Source organism: Cavia porcellus, unplaced genomic scaffold (genome assembly GCF_034190915.1).
Source record: "Cavia porcellus strain 051 isolate PalLab524CR breed Dunkin Hartley unplaced genomic scaffold, mCavPor4.1 scaffold_4, whole genome shotgun sequence".
Taxonomy (NCBI): domain Eukaryota; kingdom Metazoa; phylum Chordata; class Mammalia; order Rodentia; family Caviidae; genus Cavia; species Cavia porcellus.
Window position 1 is genome coordinate 102,017,806 of NW_026947487.1, and position 14,619 is coordinate 102,032,424.

General features: G+C 49.4%; 1 protein-coding gene across 4 annotated transcripts; it reads right to left on the reverse strand.

Moving 5' to 3' along the window:
- Nucleotides 1–4,973: 4,973 nt before the first annotated feature.
- Nob1 (NIN1 (RPN12) binding protein 1 homolog) lies at nucleotides 4,974–14,554 on the reverse strand. 4 transcript variants are annotated; one of them, XM_003471981.5, is made up of 9 exons: nucleotides 14,395–14,554; nucleotides 14,142–14,274; nucleotides 12,359–12,489; nucleotides 10,208–10,279; nucleotides 9,832–9,960; nucleotides 9,548–9,736; nucleotides 8,463–8,560; nucleotides 6,754–6,898; nucleotides 4,974–5,610 (listed from the first exon to the last, which is right to left on the reverse strand). In XM_003471981.5, the coding sequence occupies exons 1-9, from the start codon at nucleotides 14,455–14,457 to the stop codon at nucleotides 5,341–5,343; spliced, it is 1,230 nt and encodes a 409-aa protein (XP_003472029.1). In that variant the 5' UTR covers nucleotides 14,458–14,554; the 3' UTR covers nucleotides 4,974–5,340. The 4 variants fall into 4 exon arrangements, with proteins under 4 accessions (XP_003472029.1, XP_063103656.1, XP_023421740.1 ...); XM_063247586.1 differs by having other exon boundaries at nucleotides 4,974–5,456; nucleotides 10,157–10,279; XM_023565972.2 differs by having other exon boundaries at nucleotides 10,157–10,279.
- Nucleotides 14,555–14,619: the final 65 nt, after the last annotated feature.

The window sequence follows — 14,619 nt, forward strand, 5'->3', positions numbered from 1 at the left end:
ACTGAAATTTCTTTTGCAGGGGATTCATTTGCAACGAAGGAATTTCCCCCATGTAGCAACGGGCTTGTGAAGCAGGGTTGTAGAAATCAAGGCACAGACGGGACCCTGTCTTTTGAGCTTGGCCCTCTTAAATCACTTTCGTGCGAACAAGCAGAGACAGGACTCATTGGTTATTTTTAAGACAAACAAAAGGAAAAGTTAGCAAAAGGCATTTCCTGCCTCTTGATTATTTTCTCCCTGCTGGTCTGAATCATGCATTCAGTTCCAAAAACATGTACATGTGAGAAGCCACTCCAGCCCCAGGCAAACATCCTGATGGCTTTGTGAAGATGGCTACACCCAGTCCCCAGCATCTGCAGCAGAAGCAGCAGTTAGTGACTGTGCACCGTCCTTCCTCCTTACCGAGGCCCACAGAGGTAGTCTGCTCGTCTCCATATAAGGATCTTCCTGCATTATAGGCCAGCTGGTGTGTGTCTGTAATCTCAGCCGTGGGAGGCTGAGGCAAGAAGATCACAAGTTAGCTCAACCTTCACTGACTTCGACCCTGTATCAAAATAAATTATAAAGGGCTAAGGATATAGCTAACTCCACGTGAAGGCCCCAGGTTCACGCTCAAGAGTGGAAAAAAGAATTTATCTCGGGGCTGGGGGTTTAGCTCAGCGGCATAAGCACCTGCCTTGCAAGCAGGCAGTCGTGAGTTCGATCCCCGGTACCGATAAAAAAAAAAAAAAAAAAAAAAAGACCAAAAAAAAAAAAAAAGAATTTATCTCCAACTACACCAACACTTAAACAGCATCATTTAGACATGTTCAGAATCTCCATCCTAGATATGTACTGGGTAATTACACCTAATAATTTGGGAACTACTATAGTTTCCAGTTTGTTTTTCTCAGGGCTGGGAACTGAATTCAAGGAGAGACTCATGCATACAGGCTAAGGTTCTATCACTGAGCTGTACCCAAAGCCTACCACCTTCTTTCCTGAGACAGGGTCTTGCTATGTGGTCCAGGCTGACTTCAAAATTAAGATCCTCTGCCTCAACCTCTTAGTGCTAGGATTACAGGTATGTGCTACTATGCCTGCACATAATTATTCTGAAAATCTAGTTAGACAGAGAGCCTGACCAGAGTTTTCTTTTTTGTTTCCAGAGTTTGTTTTTACTGTTGTCTCTTAGGTTTTTTTTTTGTTTGTTTGTTTTGTTTTTGTCTTTTTTGTTTTTATCGGTACCAGGGATCGAACTCAGGACTGCCTGCTTGCAAGGCAAGTGCTTATGCTGCTGAGCTAAACCCCCAGCCCCCTGTCTCTTAGTTTTTAAACAATGTTTTTGTCTTGTTTTGTTTGGTTTGGTACCAGGGATCAAACTCACGACCGTGTGCTTGGAAGGCAGGTGCTCATGCTGCTTAGCTAAATCCCCGGCATCTCCTTAGAATTGTGAAGGCATTAAATCTAATTCCCTCTCCCTATACCACGGGCAGGAACTTGTAACTGCCTCAACCTACAAAATTTAGAAGTAAAGCTGCTTGATTTTCAACTCCAGGTCATATAAAATGGTAAATTCTAGCTGGGTGTGGTGGTGCACAACTGTAATCCCAGCACTCAGGAGGTTGAGGCAAGAGGATCCTGGAGTGTTCAAAACCAGCCTGAACTACACAGTAAGAGTGTCTCAAAACAAACAAAAAATGGGAAGGGCTTTAGAGGGTAAGCAGAGGTCAAGCAACAATGATAGATTTCCTCTGTCCCAGTGCTTGCTCCACTCCATGCTGGGGATCAAACCTAGGCAAGCCATTTACTGCTTAAAAGGTACCTGCCAGATTTTATAAAAATCAGAAAGTAATATACACACTGCTAAGAGCAAGATATATAGAAGGCCTACCCTATTTATAAAAAGTAACCATCGGGGCTGGAGATTTAGCTCAGCGGCATAAGCACCTGCCTTGCAAGCAGGCAGTCGTGAGTTTGATCCCTGGTACCGATAAAAAGGAAAAAGACAAAAAACAAACAAACAAACAAAAGTAACCATCAGGCAGGCATGGTGGCACGTGCCTATAATCCCAGAAAACTGAGGCAGGAGGGTCACCCTGAGTTTGAGGCCAGCCTGAACTGCATAGCAGGATGCTGTCTCAAAAAAAGAAGTACCCATCCAATTAGTGTTGCATTTTAAAATATAGGTTGCATTTTGCCTAAGAAATAGTATTCCACTAGCCTAGAACCAAGCACTAACACTATGCACATTAACACCTGTGCTGTGTGTCACAGCACGCAGGTCCTTCCCTGGGACAATACTGGGGTGTGGTTTTGCCACGTGTCAGGGAGCAACCGAACCTCCAGAGAATTCAAAGAATTTGCCCTGGGTTTCCCGCGGCAGAGGGCAGAGGGCCTGGATCCACACTTGGGTTCCAAGCCCGCTCCCTGTGCCTTCTGCTCTGCATCTTGGTGGAGGTGGTGGTGGGCTCAGGTACCACACATCTGCAGCGAGAAGTCACAGCACTGTGGGGCCGGCAGTCAGCAAAGCACAAGAGCAGAGCGACTTTATGTTGCCTCGGGTTTTTCTTGTATGGCTCACAGTACAGTGACCTTGCTGGAGGGAATCCGTACCTGTACATGGTACATCTTGCTGTTCTTCCTTGTCCCTTCCTCATTTTTTCCTACCTTTACTTCGTTCTAGGTGTTCGCCAAGTCGGGTAGGGAAGTTGGGGACCCTCTGCTTTCTCTGTGTCCCCACTGACTTAGCACCACATTGTGGACTTCTCTAGGTGCTGCTGTTTGAGGCGTTGGCTCTCCTGGAGGAGCTGTCATGACCAGCTTCCCCAGTGTGAGTTCAGACTTGTCATCGGAGGAGCTCAGGACCTTGTTGGTGAGAGTCTGTGGTTCACTTTGGGGGAGCTCTGGTCCTTACATCGAGCACCACTTCCTGGCTCTGAAGGGGAAGACGTGTGCCACTTGGGTCTCCAGGATGAACTCATGCTGGCTTCCTGACATGTACTCGACTGTTTATTGTGGAGGAGCTCGGGGCCTGTGTCACTGAGGATGGCTGTGGTGCTTTTCAGGACAGCCCTGGTCTTTATTATGAGTGTGACTTCTGGGCTCCAGTGTAGAACCCTTAACCCACCAGCACAGCTCCTTCTTCACCCCACTGGCATAGACTTTCTAGCTTCTGCCGCTGACCTTTGGGCCTTCCCAGTGCGGATCAGTAAAACAGATTGGCGTGAGTCCTTCTCGTGGGCTCTAGACCTCCAGTTGGACTCATGGTGGGAAGCACCGTCACGAGCTCTGGGTTTTCATCTGGATTCATGCAGGACAGTGCTGTGGGATTCAGGCCCTTGGCTGAATATTCTGTCTTTAGTGGTGTGGACAGATTTCCTGCACTTTCTTGTGTTAAACTCTGGGTGACTATCTTAATATTATAAACTCTGTGTCCTGATTCTAATTGCTCTCTGCTCAACCCCTGACTACAACATAGCCTTCCTTCCTGGGGTGAGCTAATGTTCAGGGAGCTGCACAGCGTTTCCAGTTTGCAAGCGCGCCCCAAGTAACTGTTCTACACCTGCAAAGCCTTCAGAGGGCAGTGTCTTAAGCAGGCGCCATGCCTCGGCAGCCACTTTACGGCTGCACCCCGACCCGAGGTGAGGGGACAGCTCTGAAGCTGCAGTTGGCCTGTCTGTGCAAGGATCCTGCCTAGCACCACGGAAGTGAATAATGTTAGTAAATAATGTTCGTGCAGTGCTCGGCAGTGCCTGAAGGCAACAGGCATGACTACAGATGGTGAAATGGGGTGTGGGTCTTTGCTTTTCACCTCAAAATTTAGTCATTTCCAGTAAGAAATATTTAATATTTATGACATTTTTGAAAAAAAAAATACCTGGCTTGTCATAAGAAAAATAACATGATTTTGTTTTAGAATAGCAGGATTACAAGAGGGTTAAACTTTTTTTTTGGGGGGGGGGGGTTTCCAGACAAGATCTCTCTTCAATTCAGGCTGGTCTTCCACTATGTATCCCAGGCTTCCAACTTGGCAGGGGTGCTCCTGCCTCAGCCTCCCAAGTGCTGGATTACAGGTGTGTGCCACTATACCCAGTTATGAAAAATATTGTGGACAGTGAAATGCAGGACATTTTTCTGCATGTTTGATACCACAGTATGAGGGGAGATGGAGAAAGCAAGACGGGCTCAGCCCAGGCTAGAACCAGTACTTCCTCCCCACCCTGGGGTGTCCGCTGTCAACAGGTGCCTCAGTGTGAGATTCACGCACCCCGAAGTCAGGATATCTGCCAATCCCCCCAGTACACCTGCTACTCAGTGCACAATGGACTAAGCTGAGATTCTGGCCGGGTTACTCATTACAGCTATCAAACATAAGCGAGTCTTTTAACCTTTAGTGCTGCAGGGCTGCTGAAGTGGACAGCACCCAGGCCCTGAGCTACATCCTAGGGCCTCAGCAGGCTAGCGCAGATGACGGTAACGTGGTAAGGGCTGGAGCTGGCAGCTTTTCACGTCTCTGTGGACTGACACAGATGGTATCGGGGCTGAGCATGTGTTCAGCAGTAATTTCCCAATGGTAAATTTCCTGATGCTGGGCAAGTAGCCCAGTGGTGGGGCACCTGCCCAGCATGTGCAAAGCCTGGGGTTTGATCCCCAGCACTGCAAAAAAGAAACCTCTCTGAGGCTGGTGGCACACACCTGGAAACCCAGTGCTGGGGAGGCCAAGGTAGGAGGAGGGCTGTGAATTAATTTGAGGCCGGCCCCAACTACATAGTGAGACCCTGTCTCAATGAAAAAAAAAAAGTCCTGAATTTGCTAAGTGTACTGCACAGAGGTCAGGGACACATACAGCGTGTGACGGTGAGTGCATGCATGTGCGTGTGCGTGGAGGAAAGAAGGCAATCAGACATCTGTAAACCAAATACAAATTCAGATAAAAGGCTGCACAAAAGCCCATGATCCTGAACTTTCCTGGAGACTGAAAAAAAATGAGAGGCAGTTCTCAGTTTTATTATGAAATTCTTATAAATCTGGACATTGACCCTTAGGCACATGGCTTATGCTTTAGCTCAAGTTTCCCAAGATACGAGAATCTGGTTGACTGCAGGCACAGGAGCCAGCAGCTACATTTCTTAGAAAAATAGTATCATTGGGAAACTTCCGCCTGGCACTGTCCTGTGCTCACCGATCTTCCCCAGTGGCTCGAGCCCAGTGCGATCCAGCCGACCTGATGCAGTGAACTGTGAAGATGCTGGCCAGCCAGGCCTGGCACCCATGCAGATGTTCTGCGAGACGCAGCTAGAACACGACCCCAGGGCTTGTCCCCGGCACCGAGGCTGCGCACCAGAACTCAAGGCTGGTTCACCTTTTCTTCACAAACTTCTTTCTGGAAGCGTTGGGGTTTAAGCGTCTCCGCCCGGCTCCCAGGGTGCTGTCTCGGACCTGCAGGGTGGCTGAGCGGCTGGAGATGTCGTTCTCTGCAAAGGGTGACACCCCGGCAACGTAGTCAGGGGCGAACACGTTGGTCTTCTGCCGGGCCTTGCGGGACAACCGCAGCTGTGGGAAGCGCTGGTCCTCCGTCAGGTGGGGGTTGACAGTGTATTTGCCCCCTTTGGGCATGGGGAGCGAGTACTGCAGGGGGAGAGGCTGTCAGAGGGGCTGGGCTGCAGTGGCGAGACTCTCCCTGCTGTGACAGGCCCTGCGCGCCCTCTCAACACACACCCCAAGCTGGATCTCAGCTTGTACTCGGACAGAAAGGAAACCCCAGGGCCTGGCCACGCCCCTCGCTGGACACGGGAAGTTCCTGTGGAGGCGAAGCACTAGTGAGCTAGACCCACTGTCACAACGCTGTGCCCCAGCACTGCTGAGGTGGCGCTGTAAGGCTGGGAGCCGGGCTGCCTGGGGGAGGGGAGGTCTAGCATGCAACCTGGGGCGGGCAGAAACGGAAATGAGGGAAATGAATGTAATTACCTCAAACACACACTGATATTAAAAAAAAAAAAAGGAACAAACCCCAGGGGTGGGGATGCACACCTGTAATCCCAGCACTTAGGAAGCTGAAGCAGGAGGATCACAAGTTCAAGCCCAGTCTAGAAAATTTACCAGCTGGGGATTTAGCTCAGCAGCGTTAAGCACCTGCCTTGCAAGCAGGCGGTCATGAGTTCAATCCCTGGTACTGATTTAAAAAAAAAAAGAAAATTTAGCAAGACCTTGTCTTAGAATTGAAAAAACTTTAATTGTAATTTTTTTTTTTTTTTTTGAGACAGGGTCTTGCTATGTAGTTCAGGCTGGCCTTGAGCTCACTATGAACCCCAAGCTGATGTCAAACTCATAGCAATCCTCCTGCCTCAGTGTCCTGAGTACTGGTGGGATTATAGGAATGTGTCGCCATCTGTCAAAAAACAAATTTCAAAAGGGCTGGGTGTGTAGCTCAGCACAAAAGTGTTGAGTTTAATCTCTAGTGTCATTAAGAAGAAATATTAGGGTTGGGAGTATAGCTCGGTGGCACTGTACCAGCCTGGCAAGCGAGAGGTCCTGAGCTCAACTGCTGGTACCAAAAGAAGCGAAAAGAGGAGAAGTGGCTGTCACACCCATCTTACGGGTCCACCTCTCACCACCCTTCCTTCTGACTCCCGCGCAGGTACTGTCCGTGGTCCAGATGGGCCCTTCCCGGTCCTGGACTGCAGAGTCCCCGGGATCCGCACGGGGAGCTTGGCACACCCTTCCCCAGTTCCCACGCCTGTCTGCAGCAGCCACCCTACACGCGCCACTCACCCGGAGGCCTCGCGGGTTCAGCACCTTGGGGTTGTGGGAGAAGTGCATGTGCAGGGTGCCGTCCTCACTCACGGTCACGGACACTTTCTTCAGCGTCCTGTTCCCACAGTGTGCACAGAACACCCGGCTCATGTCGGACGTGGTCCTGGGAGACCAGAGGCAGGGTTGGCGCCACAGCAGGCACAGGAGTCGCGCCCTCAGAGAGGACGTGAGAAGATATGACACGGAACTGCACTAAACCCCTCGGTGTCTGTTTGCAGTACTGATAAGAATGGGACCCCAAGAAGGCCGAGCTGTTTTTATTTTGAGACAAGGTCTAAGTTGCCCAGGCTGGCCTCAAACTTGCAATCGTCCCGCTTCAGCCCCCTAAGATGCTACATCCCCAAGTCACACTAAGATCGCCACGCCTCCTGCTGAGTGGACATGTTAAGTCCACTGCTGCTCCCTTTTTTGAAGACGTAAAGACGGAGCAAGTGAAGCCCATGAAAAACAAGGACATGAGTAGGGGTCAGTAACCTGATAACCATTCAGCAGACCCTGTTAGTGGCCGCTCCACCGTCAGCCTCCTGCAAGTGTGGGGAGCACGTACTCTTCACCCTGGATCTTGCTGTGCAGCAACAGCTCTGGCTGTCACCCTCCTTTCCTGAGCAGCATGCAGCAGCTCGACCCTCCCTGTCCCCAGGCTTCAGCCTCAGTGTCAACAGGAGACGGCAGGGGTTATTAATGACAGCGACTCCCATGGGACCACATGAGGCTGCCCCCCAGGCCCCGTCCTCCAGGGATTTGCCACTACTCCTAAAGGTGAGCGATGAGGCTGGGGAAGCCAAGCCTTCTCCCCAGCAGGCACCTTCGAGGGGACAAAGCCAGTCCTCTAGGACTCTGCACCGTGGGCCCTGCCAGATAAAGTCTATGGACGATGGGGACTTGGGGGCTGGAAGCTACCTGCACACAGAACCCCAGCTTCTGTCTCAGAAGCCCAGCAGGGCCGGGAAAGGGAGGGGAAGCAGCTGGTGACTGAGCCTTCCTATGATGCACCTTTCTTTTTATCGGTACCAGGGATCGAACTCAGGACCGCCTGCTTGCAAGGCAGGTACTTATGCTGCTAAGCTAAATCCCCAGCCCTGATGCACCTTTCTTGTTCTTCACAATGACATTTGTCATTTTATTTATGGCTCTGGAAGTGGGGCATGTAGTGCATGCTTATAATCCCAGCACTTAGGAGGCTGAGACAGGAGAATCACGAGTTTGAGGCCAGCCCTGACTACACACAGTGAGATGCTGTCTCAAAAACCCAAAAATAAAAATAGAATCTGAAGTACAAAGAAGATAATCTTAGCAAAGCCACACAGGTGGCAGGAATTCAAGTGGAACACATACACTCTGGCTACAGAGAAGAGCATGGCACAGCATGCGTGCAATCCAGCACGCTGGGAGGCTGAGGCAGAAAGAACTACAGTTCAATCCCTGCTTGGGCAACTCAGCAAGGTCCATCTCAAAATGAAAAAGGGCTGGGCTGACTCCCCAGTGCTGCGAAAACAAACACCAACAACCCAGAGTGACCACCACAAGTCACCAACCACACCGCTCCCAGCCGGTCTCCTGCCCTCTTCGGCCCGCCCTCCTAGGCACCGCGGGATGAACCCAGGGCCACAGTGCTACCGGGCCTCTACCCTGAAGGTCCTGGTGAGGTGAGGGGAGGGGCTCCGCACCTGAAGCAGCCGTGGCAGCGCAGGATGTAGCTCCGGGCCTCTCGGATCAGCAAGCCGTCCACAGCCAGCACGCGCAGCCCCATCTGCAGCAGCACGTTCTGCAAGCAGTGGGACACAGTGACCTGAGTGACTGCGGTCACCCCAGATGGGCTCCCTGAGATGTGGCTCTGCCAACGGTTAAGGGTGTGCCGTGCTCTCTGGCTTGGGCATGGGCCTGGGCCGGGCTGAAGAGTCCTCCTGGGGAGCCCCGAAGGAAAGAAGAACCCGGTGCCCTCTAATTCAAGGACTGAGGCCTGTGCTTGTCTGGAGTGATCTCCTGACAGATATTTACTTCTTCAGGGGAAAACAGTGCCCCCTTTCGGGGCCAGAAGCCCAGTCTGCTTTCACAGTACTAAATGAGCACAGGGCATTATACACCTGGAGAGAAAGGCATCAGCTGACCGTGACTATCAAAGATTACAGGTGTAATGTACCACACAGATTCTGTCACTATGTCATATGATTGTCCAGCCTAGCTAACAATCATTACTTGTTACAGAAACTAACAACTACCAAGCAGCACAAGCAAAGTCTCTAGAAGCAGGAAAATCAGAAGCACACGGTTATGTATTCCCACACGTCCCACATTCCCAAATCTCCATGTGACTGCTGTAGGCAGCATGGGTGACAGAAAGCCCAGGGCTGGCCTGTGTCGCCTGTTAGTGTGCCCCGAGCCCCATGTGGTCACAGGTGGGGCTTCTCCGGAGCTGGCTGCATCTAGAGTGTGTGATGCTAAGATTAAGGGTGTGTGGTTACTAAATCAGTCCCCGGATTGGACTGCCATAGTTCTGGGTAGATTAGATTAAGTGTGTTCCATCCTGGGTGTGAGTGCCACAGCCTCAGTAAGATGTAAGGGACAGAGAGAGGGTCTCTTCTCACTTGTTGCTTTTGCTGCCTCTTGCCATGGCATGGGTCGTTTGTCCTCTGTGACACCCCTCTTCCGTGCCACTCTGCCTTGGAGCCAGCTGACTTTATCTCTACTAACTGTGAGTGTGAACAAACCTTTCCTGCTTTAACGTTCGAGCCTAAGACGCTGCGTCACCCACCTGCATGGCAAAGTCCGTGGTCACACAGCCAACGCGCACACCCTCTGGGATGTCACGCTTCTCCAGCTCCTGCTGGATCTGCTTGATGTTGCTTGGGGTTATCCAGCCACCCCCGTCATCGTCGTCACTGTCTTCGCCGTGACTTTCTTCAGAACCATTGTCTTCTTCCTCCTCCTCCCCCCTGTCAATCTAAAACAGCAACAGAATTCACCCCACCAGCCCACAGGAGCAGTGGCAAGCAGCTCCTGCGCTGGCACAGGGGGGATGGCAAGCCAGGGCCTCACCAGCAGCTGCTGTAGCTCGAGGTCGATATTTGGCAGGGGGTTCCTCCAGAACAGGAAGGAGCTGAATTCCGGGTGCTCTGGCTCACCGGCTGGAGGGCCACAGGCTACTGTTTCTTGCGGGGGTTTATACTGAGATGGAAATAAATAGTTACTAATTACTCACAGCAATCCTGCTGCTACAGCCTCCCAAGAGCTGGGATTGCAGGTGTGAACCTGACTTTCTGTTTTGTTTAGAAACAGCAACTTAAAAACCTGAAAACTAAGAGAGTTATAGGTAAAATGACATTGAAATACATGTGAGACAGGGCCAGACAATGAATCCTACCAGTCCAGGTGAATGCAGCAGTTTGAGCAGCAGGGGGCGCTGAAGGCTCACCTTGGAGGGGAGGTGGAAGCCTGAGATGTGCAGCGGGGTTTCTGGGTGCTGAATCGAGGAGCTCACCCTAACCTTTAGGGAAAAAAAGGCGCCAGGTGTGAGCAAGGTCATTCAGCTTTCCACACGGAAGGGTACTAGAAAAACAAAAATCTCAGTATTTCCCCCTGGTTACTGAAATCAAAATTTAAAAATATTTTTAAAAATGATAGTATTTAGCAATACCAATACTATTAAACAAATCTTTTACTGTTACACATGTAACTGTAACACCTAGAAGTATCTTTGGTTATAGCTTTAGAGTAAATGTCTCAGAGTGCAATTGCCGGGTCAAAGGACACATTGTTTAAGGTAGCTGTAGTGGTCCCATTTATAATCCCTGCAATCTGGAAGGCTGAGGCAGGAGCATTGCAACTTTTCAGCCCAGCGCAGGCAATATAGTGAGATCAGTGTCTCAAAATAAAAAATAAAAAAGGGCTGGGAACGTAGCTCAGTGTGAAGGTCCTGGGTTCAATCCCCAGCACCACATGAATGATATACAATGAATGAATGAAATCCTGAGTAGTTGGATATCAAATGGAAAACCTGCTACACTATATTGAAAAAGACAGAGTCAGTTTACATAAAACTGCTCCTTTTACAACCTTTAGCATGATAGCACTGTGATAACATGCAGACATCTGCTTTAGAGTTTTAGTCTTTTTGGTCCTGAGGACTTTAAACCTGATTGAAAATAAGTAAGGATTGTTCTCAGTATAAGAATGTGGGGGCTGGGGATTTAGCTCAGTGGCATAAGCGCCTGCCTTGTAAGCAGGCAGTCATGAGTTCAATCCCCGGTACTGATAAAAAGACAAAAAAAAAAAAAAAAAAAAGAATGTGAGTCCAAGATGGGTGTGGTAGCGAGTTCGAGACCAACCTGGGCTACAAAGTAATCTTAAGCCAGCCTGAACTGCATAGGGAGACCCTGTCTCAAAATGACAAAAAAGAAAAACAAAAACAAAAAACAATGTGAGCCCAGGGCCTGGGGATGTAGCTCAGAGGCACAGTACCTGCCTAACCTGAGTGCCACTCCTGGTAATCACCCTCCCCCCTCCAAAAAGAATGTGAGTCCACTATAGTTTTGATGACTTTAGGTAGGTAAAGGAGATCAAACAATTCTTTTTCTTTTTTTTTTGAAAGACAAAGTCTTGCTATGCAGTTGAGGTTGGCCTTGAGCCCACTATGGAGCTCAGGCTGGCCTCAAACTCACAGCTATCTGGCCCAGGGACTTAGCTCAGTCGCATAAACATTGGTCATGAGATGGATCCCCAGTACCAAAAAGCAAACTAAAAGAACTCCTCACAGTGATCCTTCTGCCTCAGCCTTCCCAGTGCTGTGCCACAGGCATGTGCCACAAGATCAAACAATTCTTTGTCAACACTAAAAGAATTTTACTCTTTGCATTGTCTTAAATTGAAACAGAACCTACAAGGAAGGAACTAAGGCACATTTGTTAACTGCAATGTGAGTCCTATTTGGATCTCGATCCGAACAAATTTCATTTATAAAATAACTGAAAATATGAATATTCACCATATATTTAATGTATTAATGGTTACTGTTATTTTTTGCTAGCAGTAACAGATGGCTTTGACCAGCACTTAGGCTGAGGCAGGAGGATCTTGAGTTCAAGGTCACCTAGGCTACATAGTGAATTCAAAGTCATCCTGGACTATGCAGTGAGACCCTGTCTCAAAACACAGCAAAAAATGAAGACGGCTTTGAAGTTATCATTATTATTTTTAAAGTACTGATGTTTCACATTTGTTTAATTTTGAGACAGGGTCTTGCTACATAGCCCAGATGATCCTCTTCTCTCAGCCTCCTAAGTGCTGGGACTACCGGTGTGTGCCCTCATGCTCAGGGTACTGATCTTTAGTGATACACTCATAGTCTGTGGGAGGCCCTGGGTTTGGTCCCCAGTAAGGTCAAAAATGGGGAAAAAAAAAAAAAAAGAGAGAGCGAGAAATAATAATGTCCAAGTTCACATTAGGCAGAGGACGGGCACTCTAGGTCTGCTACACTATTCTATTTTTTTCTGAATTTTACACATTTGAGAACTGCCATAATAAAAGTTTGTTTAAAAAACAAAAAACACTAATCCTCCTGGTTTACCTTTTCTGGTTCTCGTTTTAGGTGAGACACCCCAACAAACTCAGCTTCCAACTGGTATGTGAGGGCCAGCACTTGGATATCTGTGGCGGAGAGGCTGGGATAGTCTCCAGTTTTCTTTGAAAATTCGGTCACTGTGAACAAGGTATTTTCGACTTTAGTTAGGATCAAAAACCCAATAGAACCTTCGAGAGCCACAATGAGAGTGTCAGAAAAACTAAGAAAAGATCAATAGCCCATCAATGTTGACATTTTCATCCATCCTTTGGACCTTTCCTACTCATTGTTGAGAATCTGCAACCTGGCTCCTAAGAATCCAGTTGGGTTGACGATAACATCCTTATCAAGCATGGATCCAAGAGCCCCAGGGATGTAGCTCTGCAGCACAGCATTTGCCTGGCAAGCACAAAGTTCTGAGTTCAAATCCTGATAACCCCCCAAACCACCACCAGATCTAAGGACAAAACAAAGTCAACAGAAAGCCACTGAAAGTTACCATACTTGTGTCTAATCAGAATTTTGTATTGAAGCTGTGGTAGTCAGAATACAAGCTCTCTTTTCTCTTCCAATTCTAAAGGCTTGGACTCTAACTATAACAGTTTACACTGATGGGGCAACCCATTCAGGACCCCTCCTGTCTTTCAGGAGCTATTCCTATTCCTGAATAAATTTTAACTCTTAACCATAACTGTAGTCTATGATGAAATAAGATCTTGCCATGTAACTCAGGTTAGCCTTGAACTCACAGTGAACCTCCTGCCTCAGCCTCCCAGCCTCCCAGGTGCTCTCTTACAGGCATGTGCCCAGCCAGTGGACAGATTTTTAAAAAATATTTTGTTTATTTATTTCCTTTTTGAGACAGGGTCTCACTATGGAGTTCAGACTGGCCTTGAATACACTTTGTAGCCCAGACTGGACTTTAACTCACTGCAATCCTCCTGACTTAGCCTCCTGAGTGCTGGGTTTACAGGTATGCACCACTAGGCCTGGCTGGTAGATAGTTTTTGAAGCACAAAAAATGTAAATATGTGCTAACTATACCATAAATGCCACCTGTTACTGTGTCCACTGAGAATGAAGAAATGAAATTTTCTGTTATCAGCGGAAAGACTTCTACACTGGAACAAGGTAAATAACAATATTGCTCACATTTCTCAAACAATAAAAATCTCCCTCTAAATTCTAAACATTTTGAAACCACTGACCATCTTCCCTAGAAATCACTGCCTTGTTCCTAAAAAGAGAATGCTAGCTCTTTCTGGTCTAACCTAAGACCTAAAAACATCTTTCTCTGGGTTGAGGCTGGCCTCTATCCCATATGGGCTGGTTGTGATGGCACACGCCTATGTTCCAGGATCCGGCACTGGGGAGGCTGAGGCAGGAGGAGTACCACGAGTTGAAGGCCAGCCTGGACCCTGTCTCAAAACAAACAAACAAACAAACACAACCATTACCCTAAGCAAACGAGGGATAGAGGTCTGGGGTCTTCGAATTGGGGGTGTGTGTCAGTGCCGGGAATCGAACCCAGGGCCTAAGGGAAGAAGGTAACATTGTACTACTGGGTTCTTTCGACCGTCCTCACACTCGTCTAGAACATCTACTGCATGCTGACAAAGCCCTAGACACGTAAAGCCACATATTCCTCACTGAATGTCCGCAGCAACCTCGGGGATAAGTACTCTTGTCACCACCCACGACGCCGCCGAGGCCGCCGGCCCGGGAGCTGTCATCACCGCGGCCGGGGAGGCCAGCCCAGCGCGCCACCGCCGTCGGCTCAGACACTCACCCAGCCGCACGTACTCTGGCAGCGGCTCCCTGAAGCGTAGTTCGTAGGGCAGCACGGCCAGGCGCCGGCGCGTCGCCTTGTCCCGAATCTCGCTGACCACCTCCCGGATGGTGTAAATGTTTTTCCCGATGTCCTGCGGAGAGACCGACCCAGCTCAGAGTCACCCGCGCCATGCACCGCACTGTCCGATCCCATGTGTTCCCTCGGGGGCCAGCAGCCCGGACCACACTCGCCCAGGCTGGAGCTTCCGTACCTGCAGAGCCGCGTCCCGCAGGAAAGCCCCGGCGTCCGCCACAACGTGCTCCACCGGAGCCATGTTGGCTGGGAGGACACAAAGCGCATGCGTACGGAGCTTGCGTCCGCACCTACGTCTCAATCTAGACCTGGCGTCCCCTGGCGGCTGCAGCTTGAGACTGAGGGCTACTCGTGCGCGTGCGTAGCAATCCCGCCAGCGCAGACTGGGAAATGCGCATGCCGC